The sequence below is a fragment of the Adiantum capillus-veneris genome, chromosome 6 (genome assembly GCF_014529385.1).
Source record: "Adiantum capillus-veneris isolate H3 chromosome 6, ASM1452938v2, whole genome shotgun sequence".
In the NCBI taxonomy this organism is placed as follows: Eukaryota; Viridiplantae; Streptophyta; class Polypodiopsida; order Polypodiales; family Pteridaceae; genus Adiantum; species Adiantum capillus-veneris.
The window spans coordinates 114083411-114100357 of record NC_140936.1 but is presented as its reverse complement, the minus strand read 5'-3'; the positions used below and the strand labels follow the sequence as shown (position 1 = coordinate 114100357).

The 16947-nt window shown below is 45.0% G+C and overlaps 2 protein-coding genes across 3 annotated transcripts; one reads left to right on the top strand and one right to left on the bottom strand.

Annotated features, from left to right (window-relative positions):
• Nucleotides 1-674: 674 nt before the first annotated feature.
• On the bottom strand, nt 675-2789 carry LOC147456109 (7-deoxyloganetin glucosyltransferase-like). 2 transcript variants are annotated; one of them, XM_086515407.1, is made up of 4 exons: nt 2385-2789; nt 2156-2276; nt 1522-2081; nt 675-1099 (listed from the first exon to the last, which is right to left on the bottom strand). In XM_086515407.1, exons 1-4 carry the CDS (start codon nt 2724-2726, stop codon nt 842-844), a joined length of 1281 nt encoding a protein of 426 aa, XP_086371533.1. In that variant the 5' UTR covers nt 2727-2789; the 3' UTR covers nt 675-841. The 2 variants fall into 2 exon arrangements, with proteins under 2 accessions (XP_086371533.1, XP_086371532.1); XM_086515406.1 differs by lacking the exon at nt 675-1099 and having other exon boundaries at nt 1360-2081; nt 2156-2789.
• Nucleotides 2790-3870: 1081 nt separating this feature from the next.
• Nucleotides 3871-7659, top strand: LOC147456108 (uncharacterized). The gene is made up of 7 exons (XM_086515405.1): nt 3871-4815; nt 5684-6156; nt 6531-6659; nt 6788-6916; nt 6998-7138; nt 7222-7371; nt 7458-7659. The coding sequence occupies exons 1-7, from the start codon at nt 3871-3873 to the stop codon at nt 7591-7593; spliced, it is 2103 nt and encodes a 700-aa protein (XP_086371531.1). The 3' UTR covers nt 7594-7659.
• The last annotated feature ends 9288 nt before the right edge of the window (nt 7660-16947 follow it).

The window sequence follows — 16947 nt, the reverse complement described above, 5'->3', positions numbered from 1 at the left end:
ACATTGAATATAATAGCATACTATAGCATACTGGGTCTTTTTGCATTCCATTAATTAATTAGCTCGCCCAATTCCTTTTCCCACCCACCTCAAACGGAAACCCTGCCTATTTGGATCCGTTCTTGCGACGCACTCACTTCGACCTGGGCTGCTCCGCCATCCCCTCTCACCAATCTCAATGACTATAGCGAGTCACTATGGCCGGCACAGAGACGAGGCTTGGTGGGCTCCTGCTCTCGTGCACACTAATTCCCTTACGCTCCTGACACAAATAGAGATTTGGCTTCCTGCGTTGGCTCCTCGACTCTGTTTGCCCTTAGCTGCCTCTGCAATTCGACGCACACAGATGTCATGGCTCAACTGCGCTACGTCCACCCCTGGCTTCACTCCACGACGCAGACAAAACTCCCCGCCTCGACAAAAGAAAATATCGCACCTCGACTCCCCTCAATACGTATTGACACGCGCCCCCCCCCCCCCCCCCCCCCCCCCCCCCCCCCCCCCTCTCTCTCTCTCTCTCTCTCCACGTCACTCCAGTTTCCTTTTCCTTCGCTTTTTGGAAGGTATCTCCCGAGATACCCTGTAATTTGACGTGCTTACAAATTTTAGAGGCACATACTAGCAGAAGATAACTAATACACTGCCATATTAGCATACAAAGGTGAATGACTTATTATTTACAACCACATTAAAACTTTGAATGTGAAATATCTGGTGGAGAATCACCACGTGTTGGAGAATTTGATCAAAAGAATGTAGACACATGACTCTCGGCTCTACCAATTGCCATTGTAGCAACATCCTTCCTCCGAGGAATGTCCCCCACTCATCCATTCCCTTCTTAATTGCTTGAAGAAAACCTATTATCACAATGTGGAGAATGACGAAGGTGTTGAAGGAAGTTAACTAAGTTGGAGTGCGAGGTACCGCCGTTTTGCATAGCGGATCGAGCCACTTTCTTAAAATGAAGGGCAGTTTCCTTGTAAGTTGGGCCTTCTTTGCCCTCTAAAGCAAACACATCCTTTAAAGCCCTTTCAACAGCTTCCTTGGTGAAACTCCCATCATGTTGTCTCTCTAGTTCCACTCCTATCTTCCAATTCTGCACAATCCATCTCGCATTGGACCGTTGCTCCACAAGAAGATTTAGAAATTTTCTCATGTAGGAAAACGGAGTCTTTCTCAGTGTTTTTCATACAATGTATAACATCATGAGCTTCTGCTCGAGAGGCGCTGCATACCTAGCTAGGTATGATTGGGGGCAGGGGACCCCCGGCCCCCCCACCGGGCCGGCGGTCCCCTGCCCCCAATCGTACCTAGCTAGGTATGCAACGCCTCCCTCACAGAAGCTCATGATGTTGAGGTAAGTCACAATGTGGGAAATATTGTGAGAATTTGTCCAAAACTTCTTGTGCTCGGCTGCTCGCGTACATGCCACCATGGGAACACCCTCCCACATAGACTCCAATGTAGAATTCCATCCACAGTGCGAGAAAAAGGCACCGCTGAGCGATGGGAGAGAACCTCTGCTTGGGGAGACCATGAGATAATGAGACCCATGTGCTTTGCGACAGTACGTTGCAAGAAGCCTTCGGGGAGGACCTCAGAAAGGGTAGCAGAGATGGAGTCTGGCCGAATGACCCAAAGAAAAGGGTGGCCCGAGGATTCGAGGGCGAGGGCTAAAGCGTGCATTTCAGCAGAAGTGAAAATGGCGATAGAGCCAAGGGCTACATATATGACAGAGGAAGGTGGTTGCGTGCCAAGCCATTGAATGCACTCATGGTTAGTGGTGGAGGGCTCCAAAGCGGAGTTGGGCAAGGGGCCAACCGCGTGGCTGGGGAAGCCTGTTGCTTGCAATGCATCAAACACTTGGCTCTCTAGCTCGTAGACAGAGTGCACCAGGATGGCGTGCGCCTCCCTTGCACGCCTGAATCCCGCCAACCCGAATTGTAGCTTCGAATCTGACACCTCCTCTGCCTGCACAAACACACGTGGAAGATCCGTTGGCGGAAAGGGCGGCAACCCTGGGATGCCCTCGATCAAAGCCGCCTCCACGCTCCACTTCTCCTCAACTAACCAACAACCTATTTGCATGCATACATCACATCGCATTAGTTCAGCACTTCCCAACAAAAATGAGCTTTAATAAACGACTTACTCTTTGGCAAAGGAAGAATGCCCTTGGAAACGAGCAGCGCAAGCTGGGTGCCCGTAGAGTAGACAGCCGCAGTAGAGGACCAGAAATCTACCCGCGGAAGCCCCGCATCATCGGCCAGATCCTGCGTCCATGGTGTAAAAGTGTCGGAGATTATGCAAAGCAGAGGTGGCAAAGGGGCACTGCAAGAAAACGTGCTATCGCTAAGGAGATTATCCAAGAGATGTTTCACCGCATTCTGAAAGATGGGGACGGAGGCCCGCTTTTGCTCGTCTGTAAGAGGCTGCTCTTCTTCTAGGGGCAGGCCATCTTCTACGACCTCTACACGCAACATTGAGTTACTCTGTCCAGAGAAGCTTGTGTTGAGGAGAGAACAGTGCTTGTTGCGCTTGAGGGTCGAGCTATGGAAGCGCGCGGGGTACCCAAAAGTGACAAGCACGCCCTTCTCTGCTGCCAAGGCTTGAACCAGCCTTAGCATTCCGTTAATGTGGCCTTCCGATTGATAGGGCACCACTAGAATGTGCAGCGTCTGCTGCTGCGCCTCTCCTGTAGTCCCCTGCACTACATTACTCATTGCTGCTGCTGCTGCGGTGCTCTTTCTCTCTCTCACACACACCTCTCACACTCTCTGTCTCAATGCTTATGCTTGTTCATTCAATTAGTTATGTATGTAAGTAAAACGTATAAGGCTGAAGGCCCTTTAGTTTGGATAGGCTATCCACTTCTCGGCGTTAATTTTTAAAAGTGGCTTCCCAGTTCCCGCACGTGGCGTTAATTTTTAAACCTGGCTTTTAACCATTAAAGCCCTATCCCAAGGCTTCCCTCACCACTAAGGGGCACGGGAGCTTTAAGGACGCTCAGGCGGTGGGATCAAGGGCGTGGAAGTGGGGCGCGGTGATTGATGGCATCGGGGCGCTACACGTGGTAAAAAAAAGTAAACTTGGACGGGTTTTGGTAAACGGGGACGTCGGGAGGTAAACTCGGACGGGAGGGTGACGTGGACAGGAAACGTGGCGCGAATGGGCTGAGGTGGAGTCCCAGGTGGCAAATGATGGTGGGGGTGGGCTGAGGTGGGCGGCTTGCACTTCATGATACCTCGTACGTCGCATGCATACGGATGGAAGCCCGAGGATGGGGGGTGAGTGACTGCGTTTAGGGCATTCAAGCAGAGGGAGTTTTGCTGCTAGATGATGCGAGAGGGCCTGGGGGAGGGTCTGCATTGCGTTAGACGAGCCATCTGGGGCCTCTAGACCAATCTACACAAACGAAGATTGGAGCCAGGTGGAGATTGTGGCGCAGGTACAGATTGGGACGGTAGGCGGGATCACCAGGTATGTGTGTGTGTGTGTGTGTGTGACACCGCCCCAAAACCACCTCCAAGAAAATATGTTTTTATCGTCCGTTGCTTGTCATGTTGCATCACACACACACACACACACACACACACACACACTCTATGAGCCCATGGACAACAACAATTTTGTAGAGAACCGGGCAATAGGTTTGTGTGTGTGTGTGGAAGAGAGAGAGAGAGAGAGAGAGAGAGAGAGAGAGAGTTGTGTCCCGATGCCTTCTGCTTCATGCATATTTTTGCCAACATGAGTCGTATTGCTTGTTCGTTATAGTGCTTGCAAGCATGTTGCCATGCTATGATGAATGGCTGCTGGTGTTTCTTACAATAAAACGTTCATTGTATGGTGATCACCACAGGAAAAACTATGGCGCCAAGAAGGCCACATCAAGAGGTGCAGGCAAACAAGCTAGTTGGAAAGAAGCATGGGTCAGATCTCGGGAGGGGCACGGGGGAGGCTTCGCCTGTAAAAGTTCCTCGTTGTAGCCCTCGGCTAAGGGAGAAGGAGTTAAAGCAAACGAAGAATCAGCCTTCTCCATGCTCAGGCAATATGGCCCAAGTGGAGACACCAAAATCAGCGAATCCGCGCCTAAGAAAGAAGTTGGAAGGCATGTTTGAAGAGCCTGATCAGAATGAAAACGAAGTGGATGAGAAGAAGGCTGGAAGAGCTAAGGCAAATGAAAAGAACCTTGATAAAGAAAAAGTTGGTGAAGGCAAGAGGGATCAACCGTGTGTCGAGACGGTGGGCGACGGAGTGCAAAACAATATGGATTCTTTGAAGGGAGAAGGAGATAGAGGCATTGGTGCATCCTCAGCCATGGTTGAACCCTTGCCATATGTTGAGGTCTTCTTGCCTGATGGAAGGCTTGCACGGCAATGTCGGGCGAGCGATCATTGCCCTCAGCAGTTCCACTTTGAGTTGGTTCGATTGCGGATGGAGAGGCATCTAAAGACAGAGCATGGGCTTGATGTGGTCATTCCCCTTCGCAAGGGAGGTAGGCGTTCCAATGCTGAATTGGGCTCAAGAGCAAAACCGCCAAATGCAAGAGACAGTGCACAATGGCACAAGCAAGCGAAGATGCGCTTCGAGGATAGAGATAGGAAGTTTGCATTAAATCTGAAAAAAACAGAGCGCCTTCATCGTCTTCGAGCAGCTGAGAAGTGGGATAAACTCAGGCTTGAGTTTAAAAGAGTCTCAAAGGTAGATTTTGTTGAGAAGATTGTCAAAGAGCGCATGGCAACCTACCTCGCGTCCTCAAAAGAGCGCATGGATCGCATCCAGCAGCGAATCGACGAAGGCTATGAAAAGAATGTGAGTACCATGGCCACTCCTTTGAGTTTACATATTATTGCATCATGCTTTATTATTACATTTGGTGTTGCATGTTTGCTTTGTTAGTCATAGTTCACTTGAAGGTGGATTGTTTGCCCGAATGCGGTCCTAGTTTATTGAGATGGGTTTAGGTCCACATTGAGATTTCTCCCGTTAAATGGATGATTTAGGCATAATGACCTTGGAGATTATCCTTCAAACCATTTACCATTAATGAGTTGAGGCATATGGCATGTTTGCTTGCTTAGTCCCAGCTTATCTTAAGGTGCATTGTTTGCTAGAAGTTGTCCTAGTTTATTGAAAAACTCATGGCGACTCTACCAAGTTTACATATTATTGCAGCATGGCTTACTACTACATTTGTTGTGGCATGTTTTCTTGCATGGTCCACTTTGTTGTGGCATCCTAGTTCAAGGTGGATTTTTTGCCCAAAAGAGGCCTAGTTTACTGAGAGCAGTTTAGATTCACATTGCACTAGATCCCGTTTGAATGGCTAATTTGGGCCCGATGAAGTCTATGACTACTTGTGTTAAGGCATGTTTGCTTTCTTGGTCCGAGTTTACAAGGCAATGCATTAATTACTTGTGGTTGAGGCATGTTTGCTTTCTTCGTCCTAGTTTACAAGGCAGTGCATTGTTTGCTGGTAGTTGTCCTAGTTTACCGGTGGCTTTCGGAGGGATTTTAAGCTAATTCTCGACGTCTTGATTGAAATCATTTTATGTAAAATTCTTGTTTCTTACAGGCTTCTTGCGGTTTTATTTGGTGCTGGTTTTTTGGCTACATTCATTTGAACATGCTGTGTTCAATGGGGGACTAACTTGTGGTTTTATTTGGTGATTGAATGCAGAGGCGGCTCAAGGTTTTACCTCCTTGGTTAAATGTCATGATGGATGACATTGAGGACAGCCAGCCCATGGACAACTTCAAGGGCAAGGAGCTAGAGGAAGAAGAGGAGGATGCGGATGATTTTCAGTCGGACCGAGAAGATGAAGAGGCTGGACATTATGAGTGGATGGAGGATGAAGACATCAAGGAGGATAAAGATGGCCAAGAAGACAAAGAGGAATGCAGGGAGGAGGAGGGGGGAGCAAGCAACGCGAAAGAGGACTCCGCTGACTCGACTTCCCTTGGGCTTGGAGATACACTGCCCTCACTGCCTCTTGAGATTGTGGACACAAAGGAGGTGCCTGTTGCAAATACAGATACATTTAGCCGGTTTGCATCCATGACGCTCAACGTTGATCTTGTGCACGAGGAGGTAGCGGGACATCTTCCTAATTGCAGAAGTGGCATGCATTATTTGGTTGTTATTCTTGGCAGGTTTAGGGTGTCAAATTTGTTCGAATGATTTGGCATAAAATCTTCTTTTAACCATGTAGGGAATTGTGAAACAACATAGACCAAAGCTGCAAATTTGTTCATCAATGAAGACCCGGGTTGTTGTTGATGTCTCATCCCCACCTGGTGCAGTGGCAATCACACATGTGTCTCTGAATTTTGCCATACAAAATGGCCAGTTAAGAGTTATGGAAGAAGGGGGAGGTAGGGTTGTCACGACATGAGGAAACATTGCAGCTGCCAGGTGGGTACAAGTCATGAGCCAGTTCTTACTGTTTGTTTGCTTGCTGGTTTTTTGGGCCTCTTCTTCTTCTATAAAACTTGCACGCTAAGCCTTGATTGTTATCGCATGTTAGGCTTGGCTCTATTGCATGCATTACTTTCACCTCCGACCGGTTCAAGTTATCAGTTAATGTAGATCAGCGATTAGTAACTGACATATTGCGTGGCGAGGCCAGTAGTAGGACTATTGACTTGTTTGGCCAGTAAGTTCTCTCTTGCCCTGATCATTGTAAATGGCTATACGCACATATAGGATTGCATGTGTTTTAATTTGGAAACTGAAATCTCTGCACAAGTGGATGGAGCACACCTTGCCTCTGACCATTTTAAGGAAAGTACACTTTGTCGATTCGCTTTGGTTTACGATGGAGGGACGTATTCTGTCCAATTTTCTTCAGCAGCAATTTAGCGGTGTTGACATGTTAGAGCTGGTCTTTTGCTTTTGGCCAGTCATTTGCAGGTATTTCAAGGTAACATAATGCTTTGTATGGTGAATTCTGAACTACTTCTCATTCGTAACACTAACAATGTGTGCTTGAAGGCATCATTGGACTCTTTTTGCTCTCTACCTGAATAGGGGAGCAAGGCTCCTCCGATTGCCTGGCAAGAAGCACTATCTGATTCATTTTGATTCCTTCAAGGGTTTGACAAACCCTTTCGAGTGCCTAGAGCAAGTGCAAAGGTTGGTTTTCATCATGTGATTGTTGTGCCCAACAGATGTGATTAAATTCAGCTAACCTGGTTTTTTGTATGGCTGTGCCTTAGTGGCCTTCGAAGCCTGGCAGAATTTGTACATGACAACGATATTCGACGTGCTTTGGCTGATTCCAAGGAAGAGATTGAGCTCAAAGTTGTCGATGTTCCTCAGCAGACAAATGCGATCGATTGCGGATTTTATGTCATGAGGATCATGAGGTGAGATCATGCTACATTGTGCAATAGTGTCGACAGGTTGTTAGGGAGGGTCATTGCATGGACTAACATACGGCACTGTTCAGCAGGGAACTGATTGCAGGTGGATTGGAAGATAGGCCTGGGCGACATTGGCTTACAAAGGATTGGTTCGAGGACGTGGACGTATGCACTCTGAGGGTGCAGCTGCATGATTGGTGCTTACGTTGTTTGGCGGAGGTCTAGAGACGCATGAGAAATAGCACGCTCGGGGGCTGGTGTTTTGGGAGCATATCCAGCATATGAACTCAATTGACACTATACTTATACAACGGTGTACTTTATGGATTTTGAACCCTCTGTTTTGAGCGGATCTAAGTGAATGTTTTTTTGTGTGGATGGCTTACCTAGCTACGCATTTATGCGCAATGTAGCACACCCTTTGGATGTTTTAATTAAGTCTACGTAATGATCAGCCTTACGTTTCAATCTCATTGTCAATTGATCAATCTCCTGCAACACTGCAGGAGGCTAGAGTCACCAGCTCAGATTGGAGTGAAATTCGACAGGCGAAGACACGGCCCCAAATCTTGTAGGTGAGCCCGAAGGGCTTGGTGTTCTCAGAATTTCATTCTGAGGTCATCTCGGCCACCGTTCGGCTTCGACAAAGGTCTGCGCATGCCATTTTCGACTACGTGGTCTCGACGGGTGCAGATCCGACTCTGCAAATTTGGGGTTTTCGGCCTACGACTGCAGGTTCTGAGGATATCGACACTCCCAGATTGTTGATTTGTGGCTGTCTACACATCGAAGGACGGCTCACAGTTCTTGGAGGCGTGTCACATACGACACAGGCGCATCTACACACAGACTGTAGGCGACATCCCCTAGTTCATCAGGTAGCTTGTGTTTGCTGCTTGATATTCCAGATTTCATCCTGACATTGCAGGTACTTCCACATGGGATGTATTGTCAGAGATGTATGTCTGTTGAGGGTTTGCTGGCTGTGAGTCACGCAGCAAACAACCGCCGCAACGGTTACAACATACAATGGGAAATTTGTGGATGTATGACTTTGTGGGAAGTCTATGTACTGTCAGATTTACTGCAGCCTTTGTTGAGGGTCAAGTGAGGTTTTATTGAGCTGGGGGATTCTCGAATGTTGAGATCCTTTCGGTGATACAGGTCTTGGAGCGATCCCTCGAGCACCCTTAGATAGGCAGCTAGGATGTATTGACTGTGAGTTAGACAGTTGGGATTGCATCTTTGCTTTATTGCCGTTGAGGCATTGTCACAGTCTATGCTTACAGGACAGTGACAGGACAGTGAGAGACAGTACAGGTGCAGGACAGGTTTACCCGCAGCTTACAGTGTCAGAGAGACAGTGTTTTTTGAGCTGTTTTTTGAGTACACCAGAGCCATTTTACAAAGGAGACTCTGCCGAAATTTATGCAGAATCTGAAGCTTTCTTGGTTCATTTGACAGGTTGATATTGGTTCAGAGGTCAGTTTACAGGGGAAACTCTGCCGAATTTTCCCCAGGAAAGTAAACCACTGTGAAGCGTAGCTATGGCTGGATCACAGGACACTGCTTTTTACAATATCAAGAAGCTGGATGGAACCAATTTCCCATTGTGGAAGAAGCAGATTTGGCACGTGTTGGTACAAAAGAAGCAGATAAAACCTATAAAGCTCAAGGGGATAAAACCAGAAGATATGGACGAAGATGAATGGAGCGAAATGGATGAATTGGCACTTTCTACCATTATGTTGACTTTGGCAGAAAGCGTTTACTTCAATGTAGCAGACGAGATGTCGGCTTATCAAGCATGGTTAAAGCTGAGTGATCTTTATGAGAAGCAGAGTGCAGCTTCACAGGTATACTGGCTTAAGAAGCTTGTTGACTTGAAGATGAAAGAAGGGACACCTATGTCCAATCATCTGAATGAATTCAACACAATCTACAGTCAGTTGTCAGCTCAAGGTGTCAAGTTTGATGAACCTGTTAGAGCTATGTTCCTATTGATCACATTGCCGGAAAGTTGGGACACTTTTCGCACAGCTTTGAGTAATTCCGCACCTCCAGATGGTTTGACCATAGCAGGTGTAGAAGGCAGTCTGCTTATTGAAGAAACCAACAGAAAGACAATGGACAAAGGCAAAGGAACAGCCTTGTTTGTCTAGGGAAGGACCAAAGACAAGGACAAGGGTGGAAAGAGGAATCAGTCTCGTAGCAAGTCCCGCAGTGCTAAAGGCAAGAGTGACATAGAATGCTACTATTGTGGCAAGAAGGGTCACATGAAAAGAGACTGTAGAGAATGAAAAGCAGAAAAAGGCAAAGAGAAAGCCGAAGACCATGGTGAGAAGAACAAGTCCTCAGTGAAGATTCAAGAAATAAATGTGACAAACACTGTTGCAGAGGATGACAGTCTAGTGTCAGGAGACATCTACTTCTTGAAGAATACAATGGACTCAGCTCTTCTTACAACATCTGATGGACATGCACTGAGTGACTGGATTATAGACTCAGGGGCATCACTTCATGTGTCTCCAAACAAGGAGTGGTTTACCTCTTATGTGACCACTAAAGATCATGTTCGGCTAGGTAATGGGCAGACATGTGAGATCTTAGGTGTTGGAGATGTTCAATTGAAGTTTCAAAATGGCTCTTCTTTCACGCTGAAGAATGTGAGACATGTTCCCGCAATTACAAAGAGCTTGATCAGCACAGGTTTACTTGATGATGCTGGCTACGTCACCACTTTTGGACAGAACATGTGGAAGATATCCAAGGGTTCTATGACAGTAGCACATGGAGTAAAGTCTGGAGGACTTTACATGATTTATGTATCAAATGTCTCTAAAAATGTAATCAATGTAACCGAGCAGCCGAACGTTTCTTTGTGGCATAGCCGGTTAGGACATATGTCCAAGAAGGGAATGGAAATCTTGTCTCATTCTGGCTATTTGCCTGGCTTTTCATTTAATGATTTTGAATTCTGTGAACATTGTCTGTATGGTAAGCAAACACAGCAGCCACATAAGCATAGAAGCAGTAGAAGAGATACACAGTTGGCACTTGTTCATAGTGATTTGTGTGGACCTATGACTAACCTATCTCTAGGGGGAGCTTCTTACTTTATGAGCCAAAGAGTAGAAAGTGCATCTTTCTAGGCTATGGTAATTCTGGTGAGATGGGGTACAGACTTTGGGATCCCGAATCCAGAAAGGTTGTCCGCAGCAATGATGTTCACTTTAATGAATCCAAATATCATTCTAAACCAGAGAGGGTTGAGGAGATTAGAAGAGTTGTCTTCCAAGAAGATGGACCTGCACGTGCAAGACAAAATGTCAGGGCTCAAGAGGAGCAAGGACAGGATAGAGTGGAACCACAGGTTGTGGCTGAGCCTGAGCCACCTATTGTGCGTAGATCTGGACGTGTCACGCGACCTCCTGATAGGTTTGTTCCATCTATGAACTATGTCATGTTGACTGATTGCAATGAGCCTTCATGTTACAAGGAAGTAGTGCAAATGAAGGACTCCGGGAATTGGCAATTGGCCATGCAGTCAGAGATGAAAGCTCTGCATAAAAACAAGACATGGAAGCTAGTTAAATTACCACAGGGCAAAAAGGCTCTACCTTGTAAATGGGTTTATAGGTATAAGATCACCGCTCATGATAGTCAGCCAAAGTACAAAGCAAGGCTTGTTGCCAAGGGCTTTAAGCAAGAACAAGGCATTGACTTTGATGAAGTCTTCTCTCCGGTGGTCAAGATGACTACATTGAGATGCTTTCTTGCATTGGTTGCCATATTAGATTTGGTGTTGCACCAAATGGATGTCAAGACAGCGTTCTTGCATGGTGATTTAGATGTGGAAATTTACATGCAGCAGCCAGAAGGGTTTGTTGAGAAAGGCAAGGAAGACTGGGTATGCCAGTTGTTAAAGAGTCTTTATGGCTTAAAACAATCACCGAGAGCATGGTACCATAAATTCCACAAGTTTATGCTTTCTCAAGGCTACAAACGTAGTGAGTTCGATCACTGTCTATATACAAAGAAGGCTAAAGATGGCAGTTGGTTGATCCTTATTTTGTATGTCGATGACATGTTGGTTGCTGGCAAGCACTTGGAAGAAATTTCAGCTTTGAAGTCAAAGATGGCAAAATCGTTTGACATGAAAGACATGGGTGAGGCAAGTCATATACTTGGTATGCGCATTGACAGAGACAGATCAAAGAAGTTGATTTGGTTATCTCAAACAGAGTATATTGACAAGGTTTTGCAACATTTCAATATGGAGAAGGGAAAGGCATTGAGTGTTCCATTGCCACCATATGTGAAACTTAGCAAACAAGATTGTCCTGTGTCTGAGGAAGAACAGGCTGAAATGGATAAGATTCCATATGCGTCTGCAGTGGGTAGTTTGATGTATGCGATGATTGCTACTCGCCCAGACATTGCATTTGCAGCGGGAGTAGTAAGTCGATACATGTCAAACCCAGGCAAGAAACATTGGGAGGCAGTGAAAGGAATATTGAGATACCTGAAAGCTACAAAGAGTATGCGTATATGCTATGGGAGTCAGGAGCTAAGTGTAAAGGGTTTTACAGACTCAGATTATGCAGGTGACTTAGACAACCGAAGGTCTACGTCAGGGTATGTCTTTACATTAGCTGGTGGAGCAGTATCATGGCGTTCTAGATTACAAGATTGTGTTACTCAGTCTACTACAGAGGCTGAATATGTTGCAGGATCAGAGGCATGCAAAGAATCAATTTGGCTTAATCGACTAGTAACAGATTTGGGAATCAAAGAAGAGATGCCTGTGTTATATTGTGATAGTCAAAGTGCTATACAATTGGCTCGCAATCCAGTTTATCACTCAAAGACAAAGCATGTGGATGTGAAGTATCATTTCATCAGGGAAATGCTTGAGGATAAGCAACTTCAGCTTGTCAAAGTTCACACCACAGAAAATCCTGCTGATCTACTTACAAAAGGACTTCCCTCAGAGAGCTTTGCGCATTTTCGCAAGCAGTTAGGTGTAGGGTAGTACATCACTTCTCTACATCTCTTGTATATTAGCTTGTATAGTAGCTTCTCTCACACTTAAAGTACCACATTGGACTTTAAGTGGGAGGTTGTTGGGGTATAAAGCGTAATGTGGCTGCCCAGGTAAGTGGGCGGGCCGCCAAGTATGTACACATATTCTTTTGTAAAAACCTAATAAGAAATCACTATGCTCTACACATTACAGTAGAGCGAGTTCACCATATCGTCGTGCTCTTCTTCTCGCACTCTCTCTCGCGTCGCACTTTCGCTTGTACTCCTTCACTAATTACCCTGCATTCCCGCGAGGGAAAATTTGAAAACGAGATGCCCGCGTGAAAGTAATGCCATGTTGGCCCACCATTTGCCACCTGGGACTCCACCTCAGCCCATTCGCGCCACGTTTCCTGTCCACGTCACCCTCCCGTCCGAGTTTACCTCCCGACGCCCCCGTTTACCAAAACCCGTCCAAGTTTACTTTTTTTTTGCCACGTGTAGCGCCCCGATGCCATCAATCACCGCGCCCCACTTCCACACCCTTGATCCCACCGCCTGAGCTTCCTTAACACTAGGTTGGTAATGGGACACTTTTATGTCCTGGGACACTTTTATGTGCTATTAAGTGACCATTTTCCTTGAATTATATCAAGAGTTTCAAAATGGATTTTGAGGTGCTATCTGTCTAGAACGTCGTCTCATGAGCTGAAAAAAACTTGACATTTTTTTGGAATATCAATTCCATCTTGAACCTTGTCCTTGCACAACATTTCACAACCTAAACTGTGTGAAAAAACGGGTCTTGTTTTTGGTTTTTTTCAACTTTTTGCTACTATACCACTCTAGAATTCATGTTTGTGAGGTCTATAATGCTAGAGAACTATCTTTAGTAGTCCTCAACATGTCCTGATGCTTCTAGGGAGAAATAAATTTTAAAGTTGTAAGTTATGACCAAATTACAAAAATTGTCAAATCCTGTATTTTAGCCAATTTTAGCTCTTCTATGATTTTTTTGGTGGCTTTCATGATATCCAAATGCAGTTTTGATTTTCTATGTCGCATATTGTAACATAAAGCTAATATTCCCTGAGTTTTGGGGCACCTAATACCCTATTTTGCATAGTAGACAACGATGGTTGATTTTTTCAATTATAGAAGAAAACGAAACATTCTAGTATATCAAGTATAGCTTTTTCAGTATTGTTAGTTTCTTGTGACAACTACATGCATTTTGTAGGTAGCAACCATATCTAGTCATAAGGATCAAATTTGGCTAGATATTGAATAGTTTCTATGGGATTCTACAACTCATAATGTTGAACCCAGTTTTTTCATGTTTGCTGTATTTAGCACTTCATCTTTGTCCCCAAGATTCCCCTTGGTAAGAGATGTATTATTCTTTTGACATGCTCCATGGCTCCTTATGAACCTAAAGGACAATAGGGAACTAAGAAAACATGCATATATTATTTGTATTGAGCGTGGCTATAGAAACTTTGATGATAGGTTTGCAGAATGGTAAAAATTCAACTTTTTTGTACCTATTTCTTTTGGCAAAACAAAAAATAGTGAGTAAGATGCAATCATGTGTTCTGATCACCAACCCATTGAAGTTAACTAGGGAATTTATCTCGAGTCCTACAAAAATCCCTAATCTTATTTTTATGCAACAAACCATAAGAAATGACTGTTTTGATTAAAATGTACTGGTCCATCAACTTTGGAGGCTTGGTGTGACCAAAAGATGAGAAGTTTTACAAGTTTCTTATTTTTTCCATGTGTAGTAGGCCTTGAACTATAACCTCATGAAAGGATTTTACAAAATGAGTGGATCTACTATGGTTTTGGAGGTTTTTTTCAAAACCCTGAAAGGACACTTTTATGTCCTGTTAGGTTACCAACCTAGTGTTAAAGCTCCCGTGCCCCTTAGTGCTGAGGGCAAGCCTTCCCACACCTTAGTTCGGTAGGCTTTAATATTTTATATCTTGAGGGTTTCACACATCTAAGGCTTCCCACACTTTAGCGGCGGCATGGCCCCTTTTACACTCAAACCCCTTGCTCTCTCTCTCTCTCTCTCTCTCTCTCTCTCTCTCTCTCTCTCTCTCTCTCTCTCTCTCTCTCTCTCTCTCTGTGCATTGTTCCTCAGTCAGCCCCTCAATTGCATGAAGCCTACGGCTTTGCCTAGTTGCCAAAGGCTACTCACCAGTATTTGGGGAAACTGTGCTTTACAATTGGGTCGCTTTGAAATTTGAAAATTCTTTCTGAGAGGAAGAGAAAAAGGAAAAAACCCGCTTACATTCCAGACTTAAGGCTCCTAAGTACAACAATTTTTCTTACATGTCGACCAAGACATTCCCAAGCATGTCCTTTTTCAACAGCGCCTGACTAACAGTATCATCGGGATTCTTTTAGCATCTCGCATAATTCCACATGCCCGGAGAGGACGTGACTGTATCCAATTGCTCTAGATTCCCTAAGAACAACCCTCTTGGACATATGCCACAATCAATGTGTTCCAAGGGATGATGTTTTTGATAGTGAGCTCCCTGAGCGTAGGTAATTGCATATTAAGGAATGCTCTCGCTTCACGCCCCTAGAAACAACTCCTAGCTTCCTCACCCTACCCTCTCGTGCATATGCCGTAATCAATGCGTTCCAAGGGGCAATGCTCCGGATAGGGAGTTCTCAAGCATAGGTGAAGGTGATTGCATCTCGAGGGATGCCCTCACTTTGTATATGCTAAAGACAACCCAAAGCCTCCTCGTCTTGCCCCTCTTGTGCTTATGCCGCAATCAATGAAATTTAGGACTGGATGTAAGGCTCCTAAGTACACTACTTTTTGCTTACATGTCGACCAAGACATTCCCAAACACATCTTTTAGTATCTTTTGGAATTCTTTTAGTCTCTTCTGTAATTCCACATGCCTGTAAGCAGAGGTGATTGCATCTACTTGCTTCAGATTCGCTAAGAACAACCTACAGCTTCTCTCTTGGGCATATGCTGCAATCAATGCATTCCAAGGTACAATATCTTGGATTAGAGGGAGCACCACACTTGACTGGTGCTGCCCAATGCTCATGAAAAATGTGTCTCAAATTAATATCAGGCCATTTTCAATTTCAAAAATGCTAGTTAGGGCAAGGTGAAAAGGAGAAATTCCGTCCCAAAATAGAGAAAAATAGTGTAAAAATCCAAAGCTCCTCGCCTTGCCCTTCTTGTGCTTGTGCCGCAAGCTTGCAATTTAGGAGACGACATTCTGGATGTAAGGCTCCTAAGTACGCCACTTTTTGCTTACATGTTGACCAATACATTCCCAACCATGTCTTTTAGTCTCTTCCGTAATTCCACATGCCTGCAAGTAGAGGTGACTGCATCTACTTGCTCCAGATTTGCTAAGAATAACCCACAGCTTCCCTCTTGGGCATATGCTACAATCAATGCATTCCAAGGTACGACATCCTGGATTAGAGGGAGCTCCACACCTAACTGGTTCTACCTAATGTTCGGGAAAAATGTGTCTCAACTTAATATCATGCCATTTTCAATTTCAAAAATGCAAGTCAGGGCAAGGTGAAAAGGAGGAATTTCGCCCCAAAATAGAGAAAAATAGTGTAAAAACCCAAAAGATAACTTAGTTTTCTAAAATTTCCCCTCGGCAAATACAAAGAAAGGAATTTTAAAAAAAGATTTTTTCCTAGCAATGGTTCTGCCTTTGAAAAGTCTCTACTCTACGAAAGTCCTAGAGTGTGTACATGCTCCATACATGTAAGAGCCTAGAGGTGTGAAGCCGACTCGAGGCTTAAAGCAATGTAGGCTTGGTCTTTTTCATGGTGTTTGAGTATATGTCAAGCTTATAATTTAGAGCTAGATAGAGTGCATTAGAGAATCCAAATCGAGCTCTTTGGTTACTCTTAAAGCAAGTAAAGCTGCTTGCTGGTAGCCGTACTACTGTTGCATGCTCTCTTCAGTTGTTGTGATCTAGTGTTCGGGAAAAACGTGTCTCAGCTTAATATCATGCCGTTTTCAATTTCAAAAATGCCGATTGCAGGCAAGGGGATAAGGAGAAATTCCGCTCCAAAATAGAGAAAAACAGTGTAAAACTCCAAAAATACACTTAATTCTTTAAAATTTTCTGTTGACAAATTCAAGGAAAAATGATTTTGCCCGAACGCTATTGTGATCTCGATTGTGATCTCGAGACTCGAAGCTAGCAGCGTGGAACTCAATAGTGATGCCAGGCCTGTACTCGCCGGCGAGACACATGGTGCGCAAAGGAAGAGAGAGGGGGAGAGGCCAACCAGGTTCCCTTTCACGTGTCGAGCTATGCCCAACATTTGAAAGAATGCGCCTGTTGGAGAGCTCATTTGGCGTGCCCATTGCTCATACGCCTGCTCAAATCAATGCACTTTATGACTGTGTTTTTGAGAAGTTTGACACCGATCACAGCGGCACTGGACTTGGATGGGTTTCGCGAGCAGATGAGAGACATCCTTCTTGCCATTGCTGATAGCGTGGCTGCCGCATCCTCCAAGACGCTGTCAAACATGAAG

Bases quoted from the DNA above. Each gene is read 5' to 3' on its own strand.
- LOC147456109 (XM_086515406.1), bottom strand. From the start codon at position 2,726: ATGAGTAATGTAGTGCAGGGGACTACAGGAGAGGCGCAGCAGCAGACG. The intron at 2,082-2,155 runs GTAAGTCGTTTA...GCATGCAAATAG, and splicing joins CATTCTTCCTTTGCCAAAGA to GTTGTTGGTTAGTTGAGGAG.
- LOC147456108 (XM_086515405.1), top strand. From the start codon at position 3,871: ATGGCGCCAAGAAGGCCACATCAAGAGGTGCAGGCAAACAAGCTAGTT. The intron at 6,157-6,530 runs GTTTAGGGTGTC...ATCGCATGTTAG, and splicing joins TTGGTTGTTATTCTTGGCAG to GCTTGGCTCTATTGCATGCA. The intron at 6,917-6,997 runs GTATTTCAAGGT...GTGTGCTTGAAG, and splicing joins TTTTGGCCAGTCATTTGCAG to GCATCATTGGACTCTTTTTG.